This window comes from Ictidomys tridecemlineatus, chromosome 5, assembly GCF_052094955.1.
Source record: "Ictidomys tridecemlineatus isolate mIctTri1 chromosome 5, mIctTri1.hap1, whole genome shotgun sequence".
Taxonomy (NCBI): Eukaryota; Metazoa; Chordata; class Mammalia; order Rodentia; family Sciuridae; genus Ictidomys; species Ictidomys tridecemlineatus.
In genome coordinates, this window is record NC_135481.1 from 135278386 (window position 1) to 135304687 (window position 26302).

Sequence of the window (26302 nt, forward strand, 5' to 3'; positions counted from 1 at the left end):
CATTAAAATCTAGACTCTGGCTTCTTTTGAAAAATGAGATCATTTAGTGACACACCCCACATTTCTACATGGCAGCAATTGCTGGGAGCTAAATATTGGCTGTCCCTTTAGATAGGGCATGTATCTGGTCTTCAGTTTGCCACAGTACCTGCCACTCCCTATGATATTCCTCATGATTCCAGACTTCTTTACTTGCTTATCTTTTCTACTTGGCAACTGTAGGCATTCAAATTTGTTTCCTTCCTATGAAGTAAAACATAGAAGAGGACCTAGGAGAAACCCAAGGAACCCCACCATTTAAAGGGGAAGTACAGGAGGAAGAGCCAGCAAAGAAGACTGAAGGACAACCATAGAGGCAGGGGTGGGGAACACCAGAAGGATTATTGTGAAGAAGAGAGAAGTGGGCTAGCTGAGCCCAGTGCTGCTGACTTGAACTGACATGAGGAGGATATGTCTTTTGGTCTAGTCATGTGGAGGTCACTGGTAACTTTTTTGAGAGCCACAGCATTTATAGGATGCTTGGTAGAAGGCTCATTGTGAGGCTCTGAGGATTGGAGAAAATGGAGACAGGTTGGAAACTGTTCAAGAAGTTTGGCTGTGAAAGGCAGCTTGTGTTGAAAAAACTACAGGATAAACTCAGCACGTCAACATGGAATGTTAATTTGGTTTGAATATTTGGGAAACATCATCATCATCATTATCATTACCATTGTTGTTGTTGTTGTCGTTGTCATCATCATCATTATTTTGTGGTTCTGGGAATGGAACCCAGAGCCTTTCTGCCAATGAGTCACACCTCTAGCCCTTTTTATTTTATTTTGAGACAAGGTCTCCCTAAATTGCCCAGATTGGCCTTGAATTTGGGATGCTCCTGCCTTACCTCCCAAGTCACTGGGATTACGGGTGTTGGCTAACATGTCTAGCTGGAAAAACCATTATTTTTATATTAAAGTAAATAAACCATAAAAATATTATAGAATAGTGAGGCCTCTGAGAGAAAAATGGACAGAGAAGGCTAGAAAGATTAGTTTGGGCTAAATATGAGTGCTGTTCTTTGGTGGGCACTGGGCTAATCCCTTTGTGTTATCTCCTGTAGTCCTGAGAATGACCCTCTAGTCTATATTGAGAATTTCCTTTGTTTTGTGGAGGAGTATGTAGAGATTTGGAGAGGTTACATGGCTGGTAAATGGCAGAGCTAGGGTTTGAATCTGCCTGTCATGTTGAATGCCAGTATACTCAAAAATGTCCCCCACAAGGACATTCAGTTGTTTCAGCAGCATTTGTTGAAAAGTCTTTTCTGTCCCTATTGAGTTACTGTGGCACTTTGGTAAAAGATCAGTTGGCCATATATGTGAGAGTCTATTTTTGTACTCTCTTCTGTTTCATTGGTATATAGATCTCTCTTTTTGATAATAGCACACTCTCTGGATTGCTTATGTAACTTTATAGTAAGTCTTGAAATCAGTTTGTCCTCCAGTTTAGCTCTTTTTAAAAATTGCTTTGGTTATTTTAGTTAGATCACTTTGCACATCTATAATTTTAGAATGATCTCATCAATTTCAATAAAAAAGATTTGCTTTTTGTTGTTGTTTGATCTTGGTGCTGGATATTGAACTCAGGGCCTCAAGCATGCTAAGCATGTGCTCTACCACTGGGCTCTACCCCTAGCCCTCTTGCTGGGATTTTGACTGGAATTGTGTTGTTATTGTGAGACTTTTCTTTTTTTAAAATATTTATTTATTTTTGGTTAGACACAATACTTTTATTTTGTTTATTTAAATTTATTTTTTAGAAGTAATTGGACACAATACCTTTATTTTATTTATTTATTTTTGTGTGGTGCTGAGGATTGAACTCAGGGCCTCAAATATGCTAGATGAAAGCTCTACCGTTGAGCCACAACCCCAGCCCTATTGTGAGACTTTTCTAAAAAGGAATTTGGGAGGCTTCGGTCTCATTTCATATAGGTATTTAAAGAAATTTCGCTGAAGTGTGTGATCATAGGTTCCTAACTCAAGTTATAAGCTGAGGTCTATAAGGAAAATGAGTAGAGGGGCCAGGAATGAGATGATAAATGGTAGATTATCCTGGGCCATAATGGAGGAATAATAGAGTATGCCTTGGATTTGGGCAAACAGGAGAACCCAAGCCTTGTCTGAGCCACCTGATACTTTGGGGCTCTATCCAGTGTTGCCATGCAAGCATATAGGTTCAGTGTTTTTGAACTTTCAGTCAAGAGAAGTTGGAAGTCTAGATTTTTATGCAGTCTTCTACTTTTTAAAAATTGAAATTTAAAACATTGAGTGGGTTAACATCTTGTGGCTCAAGCAGAACTCTGTCTAGGCTGTCAGTCTGTGACCTCTGTCTTAGGCTAATCATTTTTCAGTCTTCATTTTCAATCATCTGTGAATATGAAGATGTTGAATACAGACTCAAATTTTTTTAGCTCAATGATTCTAAATTTCAAAAGAGGAAAATATAAATATAACTCAAAGTTTTTAGCGGTAGCTGAGAATATCTACATAAATGATAATGGTTTGAGAAGTTGTCCAGGGCTTTACATATCATGTTATTTATTTATTTATTTATTTATTTATTTATTTTGGTACCAGGTATTGAAGCCAGGGTGCTTAGCCACTGAGCCACATCTCAAGCCCTTTTTAATTTTTTTTTTTTTTTAGAGACAGAGTCTCACTGGGTTGCTTAGGGCCGTGCTAAGTTGCTTAGGCTGGCTTTGAATTCACGATCCTCCTGCTTCAGCCTCCTGAGCTGTTGGGATTATAGGTGTGCACCATTGTGCCTGGCTATGTCTTTTCTCTCTTAATTCTTTTTGAAGGAGGCACCAGAATAATTTGGCCAACCACATTAAAGCTCTAGGTTACAAGGTCAGGTATTTAGATTCCAAATTCAGTGTTCTTTATACTATAGGGCAACAGTCTCTGAAGGTTCTGGAAATAGGCCCCTTGAGAGGGAGAGCAGGAATGGGGCACTATATGAGGGCCTTGAGCTCAGTTGAAGGCAGGTCCTTAACTGGAGTTAGAATTTAGCTTGGTTGAAGTATTGAGGTTTTGGGGTAAGGGTTGAAGCTTTTGTGAGAACTTTCTGAGGGCAGGAACTTTGGCATATGATCATTTTAGTAAGCCAGTGCCTGCATTCTACTTACTGACACACAGTTAAAGTTTTTATACAAGTGAATAAATGGATTGATTGATCCTTTGAAGAAGGAATCAAAGGCTTTAGATCAAGGTGTTAAAGAGTTTTGTTTGGAGAATTTCAAGGATGGATGGAGTCAAATTTTCTGGTAAGTACTTTTAGAATGTTAAGATTGAAGGCTGAGAGACTTATAACTCAGCTCACAGGTGGGAAAAGCTTGCCATGTCCTCTTTCTCATATTTGACTCTGAGATCTGGATTTTGATTAATATATTATAACTATCTCCCTCTGGCATATGTTGGAGAAATCAGATACTATGGGTATAAGGAAGTTAAAGATACCAAAGAATTTTATATGCTTTTAAGATTTCCAAACTGGTACATATTGAAATATGGAATGATAAAATGTCTGAGATTTCATTTCTTTCTTTCTTTCTTTTCTACTGGGGATTGAACCCACAGGCACTTTACCACTGAGCTATATCCCCAGTCCTTTTTTTTTTTTTAAGAGAGAGAGAGAGAGAGAGAGAGAGAGAGAGAGAGAGAGAGAGAGAGAGAGAGAGAATTTTTAATATCTATTTTTAGTTTTCGGCAGACACAACGTCTTTCTTTGTATGTGGTGCTGAGGATCAAATCCAGGCCACACGCATGCCAAGCCAGCGTGCTACCGCTTGAGCCACATCCCCAGCACCCCCAGTCCTTTTTATTTTTAATTTTGAGAAAGGCTCTCACTAAGTTGTTGAGGCTGACCTCAAACTTAAATCCTCCTACCTCAGCCTCCTGAGTTGCTGGAATTACATGTGTGTCCCACCACGATAGCTATCTGGGATTTCTTTCAGTGGGTAATGGAAGGGGTAAAGAAGAAATAAGATTGAACCTAACTTGATAATCATTGAAGCTTTAAGATGGACAGGTGGGGTTTCATTGTATTCATCTCTATTTTATATGTATTTGAAATTTTTCATGATAAATATTTTTAAAAATCAGAGAGCTTTATAGGCTCAGCAGTACACTTAGTTCACTGGCCTTTTTGTGACTCTGAAAGTAGTGAAGTTGCTGAGAGAAATGGGAGAAAGGAAAAGAATATGGCCGAAATAGGAATGTGAGCTTTGAGTGAGGTAACTGTGGCTTGACCTTGAGAAAGTCACTGAACTTCCTTGAGTCTGGGACCCCAGGTCAGTAAAAAACAGAGTAATGTACTCTCCCTTGCATGGTTTTAGGGAAGGTTAGGGACAAGTGGGCAAAGCATCTGAGGACAGCACCCCATCCATCCTAGGAACTCAGATCTGGTAGTTTTTTATTATTATTAACAAACTGTAATGAAAGAGTCAAAATCTGCCTCAGGCTCTCATCTATGACCTCTTTCTTCCTATATGAATTATAAGTACCAAGGGTTATATAACCACAGAGCTAATTTATTACTTTAGAAATAGAATTCATAAGACCAGACTGGACTACTTTGGGGTTTTTAAGAATTGTAATTAGTTTACTGTCTTTTGAAAAGAGATATAAGGAAGAACTTACAGAAGAAAGGCTTATTAAATCAGTGGGGTACCATTTTATACCTACTGACTTGGCCTCCTTCACAAAAATCCATATTCAGGGTAGATTTCATAAAAATAAAAGGAGATCTGTAGAGGAAAGGGACCAAGAAGAGGGAGGCAAGGAGGGAACCAGGGGTGGGATACTGGGGAGTGATATTGGTAAATTATATTGTGAGCATGAATGAATATGTAAATAGTAAATTCCATGATTATGTATAACTGTAATGCACCATTAAAGAAAAAAAAAATCCAGGCCAGGTGTGGTGGTGGTGCACTCCTGTAATCCCAGTGGCTCAGGAGGCTGAGGCAAATGGACCACAAGTTGAAAGCCAGTCTCAACAACTGTGAGACACTAAGCAACTCAGTGTGACCCTGTCTCTAAATAAAATACAAAATAGGGCTGGGGATGTGGCGCAGGGGTTGAGTGCCCCTGAGTTCAATCCCCAGTACCAAAAATAAAAAACAATCCTTATCTAGAGATTTAATAATTGCTCTTTGGAATATGTTCTAAGGCAGTGATTCAGAAGAAGAAATATTATATGGCTACAAAAAATGATTATGTAGACAGGCACATATAGGGGCATGCCTATAATCCTAGTGACTCTTGGGATAATGAGGTGGGAGGATTGAAAATTGGAAGCCAACCTCAGCAATTTAGCAAAACCCTGTTATACCCTCAAAAAAGGAAAAGAAAAAAAAAAACAAGATTATCTGTTGACATAGAAAAGTTTGTAATGTAAGGGTGCAAAATTGTACTTATGATCCCAAATATGCAGTTACTTCAAATGAATGTAAATGGAGACTGGGAAAGAGCATGGAATAGGGATGTAGATAATGGCTTAGTTTTTAAGAAATTCTTTGTTATTGTTAAAGATTATGCCTCAATGACTACACTTATGCACTCAAAGACCTTGCAAGAGTACCTTACTGTCCTGGCACGTGATATTTGGATCATGGGTAAGTTCTTTCCAAAAATGGAGAAGTAATCAAATATCAGAAAGCACCGGAAACTTGAGTTTCATTTAAGTAGAGAAGAAACTGAAACCAAGACTCATTCTTGGACTTTTCCACTACAAAATAACACATTTTGATGCTTGCTGTCATCTCTGAACAGTCTTGAAATTGTTTTGTTTCCAGGTTCAGTTTCAGAAGCTTCAGCAACTGCGCCTTACACAGTATCATGGAGGATCCTTACCAAATGTGAGCCAGCTGCGGAGCAGTGCCTCAGAGTTTCAGGTACTTTCAGATATGTACTTTTTTGACGCTGAATGGAGTGTAAAAAGTTAGGCAAAGATTATCTCTAAAAAGATTAGATTTCGAAGGATAAACTGGGCCTATATACAGTTTAGTCTTTTTCTTGGAATTCTATCAATATTCTCTTTTGTAGTTTCTATAGTACAAGTAATGTTATTTCACAAATGACCAAAGACAGCACTATCAAACATGCTCTAGATCCTGGGTTTCATCTCTAGCACTGCAAAAAAATAAAAAATAATGGGGCTGGGGTTGTGGCTCAGGGACAGAGTGCTTGCCTAGCACGCGCGAGGCTCTGGATTCGATCCTCAGTACCATATAAAAAAATAAATAAGTAAATAAAGGTAAAAAAAAAATCTTAAAAAAATGATAAAAATAAAAATAATGTTAACCACAGATGTCATTTGGAATTTTCTAATAGCCACACTAAAGAAAAATAAACCATAGAATTAATTTTAATATCATTTAAATAATTTGAATAATTGTTTAACCTAATATGTCCAAAATATGATCATTTCAACATGTAATCAACATAAAAAATATGAGATGTTTCACATGCTTTTTTTTGTACTAAGTCTTTGAAATCTATTGTGTACTTTACACTTCACGCACTTTTCAGTCTGGATTAACCGTATTTTCCTATCTTCATGTGACTAATGGCTACCTTGTTGGACAGGGTAGGTCTAAGGCATAGATAAGTGGTCTGTATTGCCTCTAGCTTAGTGCAGCGTCATCACATGCTTTAATCATTTACTTCAAGAGCCTCATGCAAAACAATGTGGAATCAATGTTTCAGACAATGGTATTCTGGTACTGTTGTTAAGATCTGAATTGGACCCACTCTGATATCTCAGTCTCTGAAAAAGTAGGAGCCTGTCATTCTAATCACACAATTTAAGATTTGGTGTCAGCTTTTAAGGTGAAGCAAAACTTGATTCCTTTGGATGCCTTTCCATTTTTAAAACACTGTCTTTGTTGTAGAAACTGTGCTCACTTTTTCAGAGATAATCTGAAGTATTTTGGAGCATTTTGGATTTCAGAATTTTGAATTAAGGATGTTCAGCTGGCTAGATCTATATTTGCATTCTAAATTCTGGAAAATTCTGAAATCTAGACACTTCTGGTTTCAGGCATTTTGTATAAAGAATACTTAACCTGTACTGTTTTTTTTTTTTTTTACTTTGAAACAGTTGTAAACTTACAGAAAAATTGAGAGTATAGTACTAATAACATTTTCCCTTTGAGAATAAGTTGCTGATGTGATGCCCTGTAACTCCAGAATATTTCAGTTGTATCCTAGAAGCAAGGATGTTGTCCTATATAACTAAATATAGCCATCAAAAAATATTAATAGCCATGCATTATTACCATCTAATCCTCAGACCTCATTTAGATTTTACCAAATAACCTCGTATTGTCCTCTATAACTGGGTCTAAGAAGATCTAGTTCAGAATTATAGATATTTAGTTATTATTGTCTGTATTCTTCTTTGATTGGAATAGTTTTGAGTCTTTTATTTTTGACATTAAAAATTTATTTTTGACTGTTGTGACCTTGCCACTTTTGAAGATTATTTTGCGAAGTGTCCCTTAGTTGGGGTTTGTCTGTCGTGTCTTTGTGATTAGATCCAGATTATGCCTCTTTGGCAGGAATAACATAAAGTGCCTCCATTATTATATCCAGTAGGCACCTGATTTTGAGTGGTCCTGTTAACTGAGGTGGATCTGTCAACTAAGGTGAATCTGTCACGCTTCTCCACTCTAAAGTAACTCTTTTCCCCTTTGTAATGAGGTGATACATCTTTGTGAGGTAATACATTTTCCTGATCTTCATTAAACTTTCAATATTTATTTATCTCCCAGTGTGGTTTTATGGGGGTTTTCTATTTTATTCAATGGATTTTAGTCTATAACTAAAATTATTTTCATTTCAATGCTTACATAATAGGAATTCTTACATGATAGGAATTCTCTTCCAAACAGAAAAATTTTGACATACTGGTGAAATAAAGGGAGTTCATCCGCCCCCCCCCCCCAATTTTTTTAAAGTAAATCTCTTTGGGGTACAATTTACAATTTACAACTCTATGCCATATAATCACCACCATAATCAAGATGCAGAACTGTCTGCCATCCTAGAAAGTTTCCTTCTGTCCCTTGATAATGGACTTCCACCCCAACCTTCAGTCTCTGGGGACAACTGATCTGTAGTTTTGCCTTTTCCAGATTGTCCTGGAAATCAAAAATGTGTGAGTCTTTCTGTGTGTATTTATATGTGTCTGTTAGCAAATCTCCCTCTTTCTTCTCTTATAAAGATACCTTCTCTTACGAAATTAGGGCTCATGCCAATCCAGAATGACCTCATTTTAACTTGATTACATCTACAAAGGTTCTATTTTCCCCTCCCTTCCTTCCTTTCTTTCTTCCAATAGAATCTAGGGATACTTTATCCTCTGCCCCCACCTCTGCTTTATTTTAAATTTTTTAGGCAGGATGTGCCTAAGTGACTGAGGCTGGCCTCAAATTTTTAATCCTCTTGCTTCAGCCTCCTGAATCTGTGGGAGTATAGGTGTGCTCAGTGCCAAGTTTCTGTTTTCAAATAAAATCACTTTCACAGGTTCTGGGGTTAGGACTTAAACATATTTAAGTTCTCCAGAAACATTTTTTTGGGCGGGATATAATTCAACCTATTACATGCTTTTATCAGTTATCAGTTTTATTCCTTCTATTGCCAACTAATGTGGTATGGGTGTATATAATTTGTTTACCTATTCATCAGTTGATGGGCATTTTGATTGTTTTCCACCTTTTATTATTAATAAAGACACTATTGCTGGGTGTGGTGGCACACACCTATAATTCCAATTACTTGGGAAGCTGAGGCAGGAGGATAATGAGTTTGAGGCCAGCTTCAGCAATTTAGTGAGACCCTCAGTAGCTTAGTGGGACCCTGTCTCAAAATAAATAATAAAAGGGAGGCTAATCTCAGCAATTTATAGAGAACCTGTCTCAAAAAAAAAAATTGTTGGGGTTTTGGCTCAGTGGTAGAGTGCTTGCCTAGCATGTGTGAGGCTGGGTTCAATTCTCAGCACCACATATAAATAAGTAAAATAAAGATCCATTGAAAACTAAAAAATAAAAATAAAAAAATTAGGGCTGAGGTTGTGGCTCAGTGGTAGAGTGCTCATCTAGCACATGTGAGGCCCTGGGTTCGATCCTCAGCACCACATAAAAAAACAAATAAATAAAATAAAGATGTTGTGTCCAGTTAAACTAAAAAATAAATTAAGAAAATTAAAAAAAAATTAAAAAGAACTGGGGATGTAGCTCAGTGGTGGAGTGCCCTTGGGTTTAATTCCCAGTACCAATAAAACAAAACATACAAACAACAACAAAAAGCCACCTACACCCAACCCAAAATAAAGTGGCTCTATTATTTCACATTTCCACTAGTAAGGTATGAGAATTTCAGTGACTCTTTTCCAGCACTTAATGTATCAGTTTTCTTTAATAGCTTTATTTTATTCATTTATTTTATGTGGTGCTGAGGATTGAACCTAGGGCCTCACATGTGCTAGGCAAGCACTCTACCACTGAGCTACCACCCAGCCCCTGTATCAGTTTTTAAAAATTATGGTGGAAAAAAACCACATATTTGTTATCTTAATCACTTAAAAATGTACAGTTCAGTGGCATTAAGTAAATTCATATTGTGCAAACTCTCTTCAGAAGTTTTGGATCTTACAAAACTGAAACTCTGTACTCATTAAACAACAGTTCTTTTTCCCCCTTTCCTAACCTCTGGCAATCACTGTTCTACTTTCTGTCTCTATGAATTTGACTACTCTAGGTGCCTCATGTTGAGTGAATCATAGACTATTTGTCTTTTGTGACTGGTTTATTTTACTTAGTATAATGTTCTCAAGTTTCATCCATGTTGTAGCATGTGACAGGATTTCCTTCCTTTTTAAGGCTGAATAATATTCCATTGTGTGTGTCTAGCACATTTTGCTTATCCATTCACCCACTTGGATTTTTTCCATCTCTTGGTTTTAGTGATCACTGTTGCTCTGAATATGGTATATAAATATCTCTTTGAGATTCTGTTTTCAATTCTTTTAAACATATACCCATAAGTGGGGTTGCTAGATCATGTGGTAGTACAGTTTTAATTATCTCAGGAGCTGCCTCAATGTTTGCTATAGCAACTGCTTCACTTCACATTCTTACCTGTAGAACACAGGGTTCTAATTTCTCTGCATCCTTGCCCATAGTCGTTACTTTCTGTGTTTTATATTTTATCCCCCCCCCCCACCCCAGTAATAGCCATCGTAATAGGTGTGAGATGGTGGTATTTCAGTTTTAAATATTTTGGTTCTTCTAGTACATGTGTAGTGGTATCTCCTTGTGGCTTTAATTTCGCATTTTCCTAATAACTAATGATGGCGAGTATCTTTTTGTATGGTAAAATGTCTTTAGATCTTTGCTCCAGTTTTTAAATTGAGTTGTTAATTTTCTTATTATTGAGATGTGAGAGTTCTTTTTATATTTTGGATAACAGCTCTTTAATTAGATATGTGTTTTATACTTATTTTCCCCATTGTGTGGCTAATTTTTTCATATTCTTAAAAATTTGAAGAGCAGAATTTTTACATTTGATGGAGTTCTGTTTATCAATTTCGTTGTTCTTTTGTGATTTAGGCTCTTTGTGCCATATATAAGAATTCTTTGCTTAACTCACTATGATTTTTTTCCTATGTGGTTTTCTAGAAGTTTTATAGTCTTAGGTTTTGCATGTAGATAATTATGAGTTATCTTTTTTTCTGTGGCATAAAGTATGGGTGGAGGCCTTGCAGATAGGGTTTTAAATTGCTTTGGCACTGTCTGTTGGAAAGACTTTCCTTTCATATTGAATTGCCTTGTCATGTTTGTTGAAAATCAATTGACCATATACATATGAGTCTATTTTTAGACATTATCTTCAGTTCTGTTGGCCTCTTTGTGTATCGTTTTGCTAATACTACACTGTCTGATTGCTGTAACTTTATAGGAAGTTTAGAATCAGGTGGTGAGAGTCCTCCAACTTTGTTCTTTTTTAAAGTTGTTTTTATGTATTTTATTTCCTTTACTTATTCATAAAATTTTAGAATCAGCTTGTTGATTTCTATTTTTAAAAACCTGCAGGGATTTTAAATGGGCTTACAAGACTCTGTGGACAGGTTGGGGAAATTGATATCTTATTATAATGGATATCTTATTATTAATATGGAGTCTTCAGTCTTGAAATGGTTCCAATTCTGAACCTGGGTACAGAAGCACAGATTTTGATTCAAGTTTAGCTGCATATAATTATTTATACACAATTCTCCTCTTTACGTGTTTTTTCCTTTATTATATTTATTTTTTAATAGACAAATAATTGCATATGTATATTTACATTATACAACATATTTGATGTATGTATACACAGTTGAATGGCTAAATTAAACTAACATATGCATTACTTTGGTCTTTTATCCTTTCTTTGTGATAAGAATTTACTCTTAGCAGTTTTTAAGTTTTAATAATATATATACTACTATTAATTCTAGTCACCATGATGTACAATGAACTTGTTTCTCTTGTCCACTCTTTTTGTATTTGTAGAACCATTTGGAGTTTACAGAATGCTCTACACTTGTTATTTTACTTGATTATTACTATAACATTGGCTAGTTAGTATTGTTTAAATATGGTCAAAGAAAATTAATTTAGTTATAATTAATATGGTTATAGAAAATTGTTTCTATCCTAATGGAGGATCTAAAAGCACATTCTTTTCCTCTAACTCAATGGGCTGTTATACAGAGAACTCAGGCTTAACAAATGAGTTTTTAAAAAAATGCAAGCTTTGCAGACCATTTTCTGAGAATCTTTAGCAAGGGGTGGGTCATCAGTCAAGGGGTGGTTAGGGTCAAAGCCCTTGGATCTCTAGGCAGGACCTGAAGACAGAGAGGAGGAAGTACACAGTACCTTCTCTGAGGGCTAGGATTGTCCCTTTTGGTTAGGGGAGGGATAAGCTTTCCACTAGTGTGTTCTGACCTGAATAACAGCTAGGATACCTGTTGTCTCTTTGTCCTGATTGTTGGGCAGCCACAGAGATAGGTACTGAGTGCTTTTCTTTGCATAAGGCTATATGGGTATAATTGTTAACTTTTCATAGCCTTCTTGTAACTGTCTAGCCCTTTCAAAATATATCACTGAAAAACGATTGCATTTCTGACTTCTACATTTTAACAGAATTGCATGATCTTTTTTTATACCTGAGGGTTTACAAGTTCTAATAATTTAGGGAACAATATAGTGGCCAAGGGAGAAAGCTCTTTCACATGGCAGCAAAGACTTGTAGGGCCAGATCCAAAAGGGTGATTTTTCTGACACTCACTACCTCTATAATGAGGCCAGAATTTGCATAACAATTACATTAGAGAGCCAGGACTTAAAAAAATCAAATATTTGACTCTCAGTGACTTTCCATTATTGCATTTCCTTTCCAAAAAAAAAATATTTTTTTTGGTACCAGGGATTAAATCCAGGGGCACTTAACTACCGAGCTACATCCTCAGCCCTTTTAAATATTTTATTAGAGACAGGGTCTCACTGAGTTTCTTAGGGCCTTGCTAAGTTGCTGAGGCTGGGTTTGAACTTGTGATCCTCCCACCTCAGCCTCCCCAGTTGCTAGTATTATAGGCATGGGCCCTACCTCTAGGCCCTTTCAAATTTTTATGAGGTTCAAAAACAATGAAACAAAAAAAATGGAGCTGTGCAGTGGCTTGTAATCCCATCTGCTCAGCAGGCTGAAGCAGAAGGATCATAAATTCAAGGCCAGCCTAGCAAGTTAGTGAGACCTTGTCACAAAATAAAATTAAAAGAGGATTGGAGATGTAGCTCAGTGGTACAGTTCCTGCCTAGCATGCAGGAGGCCTAGGTTTAATATCCAATGCCAACCAATAAACTTATAAAAAAAATAGAAAGAAAAGGAAAAAATTTACACAAATGGAAAAAAGTAGAAATATTCATCTCAGAATACTACTACTGCTGTTGCTGCTATTTCTACTGGCCAGCTATTACTAAGCTAGGGTTGTGTGTCAGACACTGTTATGTTTTCTACATGGATTATTTAATCTTCACAGAATCCCTTTGGGATTGGTATATGTATTTGGTAATTATCATAACATTATTTGACTTTAATGTGATGAAATAACAGAGCAATAAGTTGCTAAAAACAAAAACTCCTGGTAAGTAATAACATGCCAATAGCATAATCGTAGATTTTTAATTCACCATGATGGCTGAACCAATATTTTAAAAAGTCAGAAGATGTGAATATAAATAAGAAAAAACATAAATATTGATGTATGTAGGCAGAACAATAATAAAAGAAGTAAAGAGACATTTGAGAGGCTGAAGCAGGAGGATCGCAAGTTCAAGGTCACCTTGGGTAACTTAGCAAGAACCTATATCAAAATAAAAAATTGGAAGGGCTAGGGATGTAGCTCAGTGGCACAGTGCCCCTGGGTTCAATCCCCAGTACCCCTTCCCCCCATCTTTCACTAAGGAAAATTTCAAATATATTTACACTCATTTTTGTGTATATTTTATCCCATGACAAGAGCCCTTGGCCTAGGATGATTTACATTTACAAATTTATATTAAATATAAAAAAATCATTGCCCTTATATTTTTTCTACCTGGTTTCTGAGTCTGTAGAGTATATCTGAAGGAAGATTGCAGAAAACATTTTAGTAACTTGGTACAATGATAGGCAGAAAGAACTTGTTTGAAATAGCTGTGTCTTTGTCATTGTCCCCCGTAATTGTCAAGCAGCGTTTGGAATCTCTGTTGTCCTCATGATAAAATCCAGTCCCACATGCATATTTTCATGTCAGATCTTGAGACCTGCATTTTGAATTTCAGAGTTATAATGTAAGTGGTATGAAGATGTCAGCATGTATAATATGGGACACCTTTGCTTTCCACAGTGGAATCTAACCTCTTAGAACTCTCCAGGTTTCTGTCCTCCTCACTGGTGTGTGTGTGGGGGGGGCAAGTTTGGAAAAGGGGAGCAGAAACAGGTTTGGAGGAGAAATGAGCTCTACCCACTCACAGCCTAATATAATATGCCTAATGCCAAGGAGCTGAATTCCAAGTAGGTGAGAAGCTTATGGAGTAAAAAAGAGACTGACTCTCACTGAATATTTTTTTTTTTAAAGAAAGAGGGGGAGAGAGAGAGAGAGAGAGAGAATTTTTAATATTTATTTATTTTTTAGTTATCGGCGGACACAACATCTTTTGTTTGTATGTGGTGCTGAGGATCGAACCCAGGCCGCACGGATGGCAGGCGAGCGTGCTACCGCTTGAGCCACATCCCCAGCCCCTCTCACTGAATATTTTCAGAATTTTTTAAAAGTTTTTTTGTAGTTGTAGTTGGACACAATAACTTTATTTGTTTGTTTATTTATTTTTATGTGGTGCTGAGGATCGAACCCAGGGCCTTGCATGTGCTAGGTGAGCGCTCTACCCCTGAGCCATAACCCTAGCCCCTCAATATTTTCAGAATTTTGTCGAACAAAATGATGAGATTGACAGGCATTGGTCCATCCTATACTTCCCTTTTCCTAAAGAAAGAGGTGAAATCCTTGCCATATGGACAGCTTTGCTGTTAAATGACCAGAGCCCTGTTTCACTGAGTCTCTTTAAGCAAATCTCAGAATTCTCTGAGTCTCATTTATAAATGATGATAATGATGATTACTTGATAGGGTTGTTATAAGGATCTTGAAAATGTAGAATAAATGCAGATGTTAGAAAACTGTCAAGTCCTAAGCAAGTTAGTAGTATAGTAATGCAAATAGGGCTTAGGAACAGTTTTGAAGTAGAAAGTTTGTATTTATCACTTTCTACTTCCTGTGTTTTCCTTACCTACCCCCACCCCCCCCACACAAGTCCTGTGTTATCCAATGTTAATCAATATCTATACATGGCTATTTACATTTAAATTAATTAGGATTAAAAACAGCTGGGGATGGAGCTCAGTGTAGGGTTCTTGTCTTGTAGTCACAAGGCTCTGGGTTCAATCCCCAGCACTGTGAAAGAGATGGGGGTAGGGGGAGAAAGAAAGAAGATTAAATACAATTAGAAATTCAGTTCCTTGGTTGCATAAGCTGCATTTCAAGAGCTGATAGCCACATGTGACTGGTGGCTGTTGTATTGGATGGAGCTGCCCCAGTTAGCATTCTCGTGCTACACTCTAGTTCCCATTTTCAGCCACAGATTAAGTCCTCACCTTCCCCTAAAAGCCCAAAGCTTTAAGGTGATACTTCTCTCCCTCCTTTTCTTCTTCAGCCAGTTAGATTTTCTTTCTTTCTTTCTTCTTCTTCTTTTTTTAATCAGAGTTCTTTTATTTATTTATTTGCAGTGCTGGGGTTCAAACCCAGGGCCTCACTCATGCTAGGCAAATGTTCCACCACTGATCTACAACCCCAGCTATATAAGATTTCTATATCTTAGCTTAATAAATGCTTTGATTAAATTTTATATCAAGAACTTTTATGCTGCACCTAAGTATTCTCAGGTACATGCATTTCAAAAGAGGACACCTGCAAAATCAAATCTCTACTAGTAGCCTGTCACACTATCAAGGTAGCAGTGGTTCTGTAAGGTTGTGTGGCAGGGATCACCTGTGTATCACCACACACACTAGTGGTCAAGATGAGCAAACTGCCCTGTGAGGGTTTTCAGTTCTCCTGTTCCCTCCCTCCTCTGAAAGAGGAGTTAAGTACTTTTACTTTTCTCTTTCATTCTTCTTTTTTTTTTTTAAGTTTTTTTTTTTTTAGTTGTAGATGGACACAATACTTTTTTTTAATATTTATTTTTTAGTTAAAGATCAACACAATACCTTTATTTTATTTCTTTTAATATTTATTTTTTAGTTGTAGTTGGTCACAATACCTTTATTTTACTTACTTATTTTTATGTGGATTGAACCCAGTGCCTCACGCATGCTAAGCCAGCGCTCTACCCCTGAGCTCCAACCCCAGCCCCTCCCTTTCATTCTAAAAGAAATAAATGCTGCAGATGTTTCTCAAGTACCAGCTATAGTATCTGCAGTGGCAGGCTTCATATTATGTGTATTAGATCCTCATTTAACATTGTCAGCTTTGTGTCCAGAATCAGAGGCCTAGGCAGTCTATGTCCAGCCACTACCCTTACTGAAGTAGGGCTGCTCTGCTTTAAGCCACAAATGACCTTGGAATCTCAAACACTATCCCAGAGTGGTTCTGTGTTGAGTCATAGCTCAGAGTCTCTCCAGAGACCTCAGAATAGCTTCTTGTGCCATCTCATGGTCTTCAGAAAGTCTGTCTATATCTCTAGGATTGACGCCCAGTTCCTTGTGTCTCCTGAGTATCTCTCATGTAATTCCTTTGTCTTCCGGAATTTGGGCAAGTGACTTGCTCTAAGCCTCTACTTCTTCTGTACTGTTGAGGAAGACCTATGGTGTGATGAAGAGTATGGTCCTGGGTGTCACACAGATCTGGGTGGCTTCACCATTACTTTGATCTATGCTTTGGGGTGTTTCTTCAACCTCTCTAGGCCCCCCTTTTTGTATATATAGAAGGGGTGAGAGAATAAACTGAGGTCAGGGGAGACATGGAGGCAGTGACAAATGGTTTTGGGAACTGGATTGTGTTGAGGGAACTAGAGTGTAAAGAAAACTGATATTTACCAAGTCACTAACTGGCTTTGTTCATTTGCCATAGTGTGTGGCTTTTGTGGCAGAGTCATCTGCTCAAAACTTAAAAGTGAGAATTTTGTTCCCAAGGTCATAAACCTTAGCCAGCTCTGCTATTGGGTACAGCATGCTCTCTGCCAACCCTGAAACAATACTCTTTCATCCAAATACTATTAGATAAAATGAGATAGAGCAGTGACCTTGAGTCTCTACATGAGACTCAGAACACCACATTTATAAATTATTTTAGCATGAATTATTTCCAGGAAAGATTTCCACTGACTTCTGGTGTCAGCTATTTTATGTTGTGTCTTACTTTCTTTTCTAGAGAATGACATTTTCTGACCTTGTCTCTTAAATTTTGCATAGGAGTCTGTACCTCCCAAACTATATGTACTTTGCAAGTATGATTCTTCTGTCTCTGTGTTTGATTTGCTCCCTATTTGTTTTTGATTTTTACTTCTAGCAGTATGTTGCAGTGGTGCACACCTATAATCCCAGCAGCTCTGGAGGCTGAGGCAGGAGGATCACAAGTTCAAAGCCAGCCTCAGCGATTTAGCAAGGTGCCAAGCAACTTAGTAAGACCCCATCTTTATATAAAATACAAAAAAAGAGCTGGGCTGGGGATGTGGCTCAGTTGTTAAGCACCCCTGAGTTCAATTCCCGGTACCAAAAAAAAAAAAAATCTTCTTAGTGGTACTAGAGATTGAGCCCATGGTGCTCTACCACCTAGCTATCTCCCCAGCCCTTTTGTTTTTTGAGACAGGGTCTTGCTAACCTGTCAAGGTGGGCCTCCAACTTGTGATTCTCCTGCCTCAGCCTCTTGAGTAACTGAGATTATAGGCGTGTGCCCTACATCCAGCAGCATGTTCTTTTCTGCTGCTAAGGAAATAGAAGCATAGAAAATTAGTGACTTACTTAATAGTTTTGGAATGTACATCTGTCCCAAAATAGGAACTGTGACCAAGAATATGTTTGTCATATTTTTAATACCAATTTCAATTGTGCTTTTTTTTTCCTCTTTTCTTTTTATCTAACCATATGTGTTGAATAAAAGACTTATAGAATGAGGGAGAAAACAGACAACTCATGAATCTTTAGTAGTCTGGAATAAAGCCCTTATTTGAAATTATAGAAGGAGCAAGGAAATGTTGGCCCAACACACTGAATTAGGAACATCTGTATCCATAAGAGCTTAAGTCAGAACATTGAACAAATGGAATATAGCTGTTTTCATTCTGCCTTCCATGTGCTTACAATTGTTAATGCAGTATAGGGTCAGTGACGACATAAGTACTTGAGGTCACTTGCCAGGGTACTTTAAAAGACCAAGTATAGTCAGTTGTGGTGGCATCTGCCTTTCATCCCAGCTACTCAGGAGGATCTCTAGAGCCCAAGAATTTGAGCAACATAGACCTGGTCGAGAGAGAGAGAGAGAGAGAGAGAGAGAGAGAGAGAGAGAGAGAGAGAGAAAAGGACAGACTGGGTCATGTTCTCTTAATTTAAAATCTTTATTCCAGAAAAGTTGGAAGAGATGGGAAGTTCTTTTCCAAAGTCTGTCCATTGGATAAAATCAGTGTCTTATTTTAAAAGAAATACCACAAGGACTAAAGCAACAACATATGTTTGGCTTTAAAATAAAACCTATACGGCAGTATAGACTACCTAGTAAGGCAAAAAGTCAGACTCTTAATTCAAAAAGCCTCTGTCACTTTCTGGTTTTGACCTTGGCCAAATAATTTAGCAGCTCTGCCTCAATTTCCCTACCTGTAAAATTGAGATAGTGGTAATACCAATATCTTTGGCATTTTTGTTTTGAAGTATAAATGAAACGTTATCATACATAACACCCTTAGAACAGCCAAGAGGTAAGCAGGTTAGAGGTGTTTCCTGTTATGATTATAGTTGTTACTACTATTTCTGCTACTACTGTTGGAATTGCTTCTGCAATAATTGTTCCCTCTGTTGCTGCTACTGCAACCTAGGCAGGAGTCCTGGCCTGTGTTAGAGTTCTAGTGTTGCCATTCAGTAGCTGAGTGTCCTGAAACGGGCAGTTTAACATTCAGTCTTTTTGTGGTGTTAGAGATTGAATCAAGGTCTTCACACATGCTAGGCAAGCACTCTACCACTGAGCTATACCCTGCAGCCTGAAATGCACCAACACTCTGGTGTGGGCAACTTCTTGTTTGAAAGTGATCATGGTGCCTGTTATAATAAGTATTTATTGCATTGACTTTTTCTTTTTGGTACCAGGGATTGAGTCCAGGGGTACTTTACTACTGAGCTATATCTCCAGCCCTTTTTATTTTTTATTTTAAGACAGAGTCTCTGAGCTAAATTGCTCAGGCTGGACTTAAACTTGCGATCCTCTTGCCTCAGCCTCCTGAGTTGCTGGGATTACAGGCATGCTCCACTGTGCCTGGTGATGTTATTGTTGTCACTGTGGCAGCTCTCAACCAAGGAGTCACTTATGCTATAGCGTTACACTAAGTTGTGTCACACATAATTTGTTCTTACTAATGAAGTACCAGTGCTTGAGAATTATTTTCAAAAATAGTAGATCTAAATCAAAGCTGTTCCCACCATCACATTATTGCTGTTATCTTCCATTTTGAGAATCTCATACCCCCAAGGATTGGCCACATCTTGGCTATACCTCTGGGGACAAGGGTTCTATAGGAGAGTGCTTTGTATGGAGACAGAAAACAAGCTTGAGGGTTTTAAGCCTTGGGGTGCTGTTATTTCTGCCACCAACATAGTACTATCTATGTCCTTCCATCTTCACTTTCTTCTATGTGGTATACCTCTGTTCCTACTGATTGCCAGACCAAAGCACCATAATGCTCCAAAGCCCAAATGTTTTTCTTTTCCAGACATATTTATATACCAGGAAAATACTTGTTTTGACTATTAAACTCACTTTTTCTATTACATTAAATAGCCATTATAATTTGCCATGGGTTTATTTACTAATAAATATCAAGTGCTTCTTATAAGTATTATTTGATTTATGAAGATGATTTAGAGAATTTTTCTTTAAGAAGCTTGTAGCCAAATATGATAGACTGAGTACATACATAATAATTGTAAAACAAAACTCATTGACGCTTGTTTTTTTTACCTTTTTAGCTACTGCTTTTGTATTTTTACATTGTGGTCATTTACAACTTGATCTTTAATTCTTTGTTTTTCATTATAAATAATATATACTCATGTATAAAATTTGGAAGATATTTTAAAATTAAAAAGGAACAGAAAAATTAGCCATATTTTATTAACTGGAAATTACCATTTTAGTGTTTTATTTTAGTCATTCTTCATGTATCTTTCATACAGGTGATATCATTCTGTCTATATATGCCTTTTTTTATGGTCCTGGGGATTGAACGTAGGGACTGGAGCTTGCTAGGTAAGCACTTTAGCACTGTATTACACTTCCAGCCCTCACTCTCCCTATTTATGTATTTTTTTTTCTATTTCAGCCATTATGTAATGATTATTTCCCCACATCATTAAAAGACCTTATATGAATAATTTTAATAGCTTAATAATATTTCACTATCTTTGACTTACAATTTATGACCATTCCTCATTAGATTCTGATTTTTCTTTTTTTTTGGGTGATTCTGAGGTTTTTTATTTTATTTTATTTTATTTTTAGTTATAGATGGAAACAATGTCTATATTTTATGTATTTATCTTTTTATGTGGTGCTGAGGATTGAACCCAGGGCCTCATATATGCTAGACAAGCACTCTACCATTAACCCCACAAGTCCAATCCCCACTTCTGGGCTTTAAATCCAGGGGTGCTCTACCACTGTGCTAAATCCTCAGCCTTTTTTAATTTTTATTTTGATACATGATTTCACTAAGTTGCTGAGCCTGTACTTTAATTTGCAATCCTTCTGCTTCAGCCTCCCAAGTAGCTAGAATTACAGGCTTGGGCCATTTTATTATATTTCATTATAAACAATGTAATAATACACAAATTTATGCATGAGTCATCTATATTTCTAATCATAGATTCCCACAAGTAGAATTAGTCAGTCAAAGGGTAGAAATCATTGCAAAGTTATTACTACATGTGGTTTCATTGCTTTTTGGCAATGATATTTAACTTATCAAATATTTTCACACTTATGAATTTGTATGTTTATGACCTTAAAACAGGAGATCCTTAGCCTTTTCAGATGTAACATTCCAAGTATGTGTTGACTATTCAAGAATGACTCCAGAGTTCATGACATAAAGTAGTTTGCATATTTACTGAAGCACAAAATTTAATCACACGGGCCAAGAGGCTGGTGAGTTACCAACACTGTCTAGCAAATGTTGTCACTGGGCTTCATAGCTCTTTCTGCAATACCTGTCATATATTGACTTTAAAACCTAATGTTTTTGAATATAGAGAACTTTTATGAAAGTTGAGGAGGCTGTTAATTTACGGTGTATGCATATATATAGGAAATCTGCCTGTTGTAGAAATGTGGGTCAAGAAAAAAGTCAGGAGTTATACAGACACTTCCAACCAGAGGTTTGCAAATGTCTACTGCTTTCTAATTGCTTGATAGTGTGCATTAACCTGTCACTTCTAGAAAATAAACCCAATTTCATTCTTAGTGCCAACTAAACAAATTATTTTCTGCATAATAAATCATAAAATGGTTTTATAGGTGTATCTTTATTAAAAAATAAATCCACTAGTAAAATTATCAGTGAGCCACTGTAGATGTTTTCCCCTTATTTACTTTAATTTAAAAAGAAGTTCTTTGTATTTTGGTGGAAATGTCTTATTTTCTGGGTAGGAAAGAAAGGGTGTAGAAAACTATGTCTTGGAAATTCAAAAACAAATTTGGCAAACTGACATTACTTAGTCCAATTTCACCTTAGTTTTTCTGCTCAACACTTTACACTTTTAAGAAGAACTACCTACCTTGCTTGCCCCCAATTTGAGAGCAACTTCCCCCTCCTCGACTTTTAAAACCATCCTTCTTGAGATTGCTTTCCTTCCCTTTGCTGACAGGGAGATAATGGTAGCTACATTGCCTCCCATCTGGTCCCAAAATGTTTCTTGCTTTTATCTCACAGTTCCCTGGCCAACTAGCACTCCCAAGTCCTTCCTATCCCAGACCCATCTTTTCCCCTCTGAAGGTCTCAGACATATGAAAAGGTACCCCTCTTGGAGGGGCTCACACTTCTGCCTGTCTGGTCCTTTCATGTAGTGATTTGTTCAAGGCATGGTCTCAATCTATAATAATCCAATATCGCCCTTATGCTATGGTGTGAATGCTGGAGAAGATGGAGTCAATTCTTTCTGGCTTCTGGCTTTTTTTTGTTGCCTTCTTCCTCAGGCTCCTGGATTACCCCTAATAGTCACTAGCCTCTTTCCCATCTCTAGATTGCAGCCTGATCTGAAGTAGATGGACTGAGGCTGCTGCACACTCTGTAATTTGGCCTCAAGTCGCTGTGTTGGCCTTGTGCCTCAGCTCTGATAACTGGACTCTTGTCTGGTTTCTCTGTGCCAGAATCCCATGGTAACCTGCCTCATTTCTCTATGCTTTGTTTTTATCAACCTCCCTCCCAGGGACTAAAGTCCTGTCTTGAAACTCTGTCCAATGTGCTTTTCTGATTGCCTTTCTGATTGGATTCCAGAACACCCTAAATTTCTCATTGTTCTGCAGTGCCTGCAGTCAGGAAGCCTCTGTTCTGGACACTTACTTCAGTAAATGGCAACTCCGTTTTTCCAGTTACTCAGGCCAAAACCTTGGAGTCATCTTAACTCCTCTCATTCTCTCATACTCCATGTCTGAGCTTTCATTTCCAAAATCTGATCACCGTGATCTGACCCACCATCATCTCTTCCCTACATTTTTGTAATAGCCTCCCTACTGGACTTGCATTAGGAGAGTTCTGTCCCATTTCAGTGTATTCTCAACAATGCCATCTGAGTGATCCTTTTACTTATTTTTTTAGTACTGTGGATTAAATCCAGGGCCTCATACATGCCAAGTATGTACTCTACCACTGAGCTGTATTTTAGGCATTTTTTTTTTTTTTGAGACAGGGTCTTGCTAGGTTGCTCAGTCTGATCTTGAACTTGTGATCCTCCTGCCTCATCCTCCCAAGTAGCTAGGATTATAGGAGTGTGACACTGTCCTAGATTTTATAAAAAATTAAGTTGTAGGAGCTTTTTTTATATTTATTTTTTAGTTTTAGGTGGACACAATATTTTATTTTTATGTGGTGCTGAGAATCCAACCCAGCACCTCATGCATGCTAGGTGAGAGTGCTACCGCTTGAGCCACATCCCCAGCCCCTGTAGGAGCTTTTTTTTTTTTTTTTTTTTTTTTTTTTTTAAAGAGAGAGGGAGAGAGAGAGAGAGAGAGAGAGAGAATTTTAATATTTATTATTTATCGGCAGACACAACATCTTTGTTGGTATGTGGTGCTGAGAATCGAACCCGGGCCGTACAAATGCCAGGCGAGCGCGCTACCGCTTGAGCCACATCCCCAGCCCTGTAGGAGCTTTTTGAATATTAGAGATACATGTTGTCTTAAAAAAGTTTTCCTCACACTATCTAATTTATTGTTTTATGCTGTTTTGCAATCTTTTTTTTATTCATATAGGTAGAGGTCCTATATTAGGGATCAATCAAATCAGTGAGAATACAGATTTATTCATTCACAAAAAAATTTATTGAAGGCCAGAACTTGTGGCCTATTCATTTAGTCAGGACAGCTTCAAATCCTGACTTCCACTTCACATAACTGATGGTGGCTTTCAGCTTTAGTTTTAGCAGATTCTTGAAAGAGAATGTGTTTTCTCAGAGCCAAGTAGCCCCAAACATTTCCCAGATTTGGGCCACATAATCAGAAATTTCAAAAGTGTTCTGGAATTTATGGACTCAGCTCTAAGTTATTAGGATCAGGCATACATTGTCTTCCCTGTGTGTAGTTTGCTTTCACCATGCTTTATTTTCCCTCAACTGTGTGCCATGAATAGGGCAGATGATGAATGCTTCAGTCCTCTGCGGGGTGAACTCCAAAGGCAGCTTCGGAATCTAGACACATAATACATATGGTTGAAAGCTGGTAGGCTCTGAAATCATGTGGCTTCCTATCAGACCACCAGCTCTGCAGATCTCCAATTTCTGGTTGTTGCTGAACTGGGGGATGAGTGTAGCACCTCGAGGCTGCCTACCTGAGTGAGCTATGGATTTTGTTTGAGTCTGAACAAAACATAAAAGGCTCTTGAATAAATCTCCAGTGTTCCTGTTTTTTCACCCTCCAGGTCTAAGTTTGATTTGTGCTGATGTCTCCTGCAAGAACTGCTTTTTTGTGTGGTGCTGGGGATTGAACCCAGAGCCTATGTGCATGCAAGGCAGGCACTCTACCAACTGAGCTATATCCCCAGCCCCAAGAATTGTCTTGTAAGCCATTTAGGAGTTCAATAAAATGGGTCTCTCAGTTGCCTTTAACACCAAACAAGTTATTTTCTTGGTAAAGTAGCTTCAGTGAATCTCTTCTATAAGTCTTTTTAGCTTGCCATCTGTTGCATAAAATAAATCAAATTTTCATTCTCTTCTTTGGTGTCTTAGAATGGTGGTCAAAAAGGTACCCTTGGGGCTGGGGACGTGGCTCAAGCGGTAACGTGCTTGCCTGGCATGCACAGGGTGCTGGGTTCGATCCTCAGCACCACATAAAAATAAAATAAAGATGTTGTGTCCACCAAAAACTGAAAAAAATAAATACTAAAAAAAAAAAGAAGGTACCCTTAAGGGGCTGGGGTCGTGGCTCAGTAGTGGAGGGCTTGCCTAGCACATGTGAGGCACTGGGTTTGATCCTCAGTACCACTTACAAATAAAATAAAAGTATTGTGACCATCTACAAATATATATATATAAAAGAATGTATCCTTAAAACATACTGTGGGGATCTCATTACCAGCTTCCCACTAGGTAACATTGGGACCTTAGACAAGATCCTTAGCCACTCTGTGCCTTGGCTCATTTATCTATAAGCTGTGGTTACTAAGATAAATTTGTGAAGATTAAATTAGTTAATGCATGTGCTTCCCAGAATAATGACCAACACATAGTTATTACCAATAAATGTTGCAGATTTCCTGTACAAACTCTTCTGTTGAGGGAAACACTGGGCATATTAGCTTTCTAATATGTTTCCAATGAATGTTGATGTAATTTTTTCTCTCTATGCAGGTACCCCCATGTAGGATTAGAGAAATAAGCCTTTGCTATTTATATAAAGCTTCTTAAATTTGATACGAGTTAGTTACATCCTAGTAATTCCTCAATGGCTAGATAAAAATACTTTTTGCTGAAGTCTTCATTGGCCTGTGCTGAGGTCAGCCAGGCTGAATATTAATGCCCTGATACCATGTAGCTTCAAGGAGGGGCAGAGAAAATATCCAGAGAGAAGACATACCTGGATGGTGGCAGAGCTAGGACCAGGATGGAAACTAGGTTTCTAGATTACTTACATTTTTAGTCCATGTAAAATTCAAATCATATTAATATGAAGCAGTCCTCTTGCCTCTGTCCTTGAACCCAGTCTCTGTCTGCCAGGTCATAAAAGATAGGGAAATGAGGCCCTACATTTTAAAGTAGGGATTGTCTCTAAACTTTTAAGTAGCCACATGTTTTGGCAGTTGAATAAGCACAAGTTTTGTTCCAATTCCCTACAAAATTTCACAATAGTCAGGAGTTAGAATTGGTCCCTATGTTATGAAACAGTCAGTTTTTATACTTTAAACTTTAAAGCAAGGCTTTAGTTGTTGATTATTACTTTGGACATATTTCAAGAATCAGAATACCATCTGTGGAAGATTCTACACAGGCCTTAATTCCAGACCCTGTAGTGGTTTTCCTGTTCAAAGACAATAGTCTGCACTTTGAGGAGCTCCCTGGGTATAGAAATTGGCTGCCCTGACAACAAATAGCTCATGTCTTAGCTTTTTTTCTGTCTTTACCCTCAACCTCTTGGGATGTGAATTCAGACAGCTCTCCCCTCCCATCTTCTCCTAGAAACCTCTCTGGAAGCAGTCACCACAGTAACCACCTTCTTTTAGCTAGTTTTCTGGAGTACAAGGAAGAATACTTCCCCAGAGAAGTTAGAAGATTTTAAATTTCTTTTCCCCTTCTTGTTTTTTGTTTTGTTGGTGCTGGGATGAACCCATGGCCTCCAGTGTACTCTACCCCTTGTGCCACACCCCAGCCAAGAGGCAGGCGTTCAACACGAGTGAGAAGAGTAGGCAGTTTCTAAGGACCAAAGCTGGACTTTGTGTATCCTGTGTCACATAATCTTTAATTCAACTCTCTGAGATAGTTGTTATCGTCCTCATTTTACTGATGCTTAAAAGTAGCATGCTCTGGGTCACACACGTGGCAAGTGACAGCGTCAGAATTCTAACTGAGGTTTATCTTTCCCAGGCCTTTGCTCTTATTTAGCAAATTAAACAAGTATAGATAAACAAAGTCAATTCATTTTCAGTTAGGAAAGAGGTTTTATTCCTTCTTTTTCTCAGTGTGGATAAATGCCTTTTTCTGGTCCCTTGGGGCCTT

General features: G+C 37.7%; 1 protein-coding gene across 2 annotated transcripts in view; it reads left to right on the plus strand.

The window, feature by feature from the left end:
- Window positions 1-26302, plus strand: part of Crtc3 (CREB regulated transcription coactivator 3) — a 108795-nt gene that overhangs the window by 4703 nt on the left and 77790 nt on the right. For both annotated transcript variants that reach the window (XM_078051145.1, XM_078051146.1), the window contains exon 2: window positions 5834-5932. In XM_078051145.1, the coding sequence (XP_077907271.1) occupies window positions 5834-5932 (99 nt within the window). The remainder of the gene's footprint in view (window positions 1-5833; window positions 5933-26302) is intronic.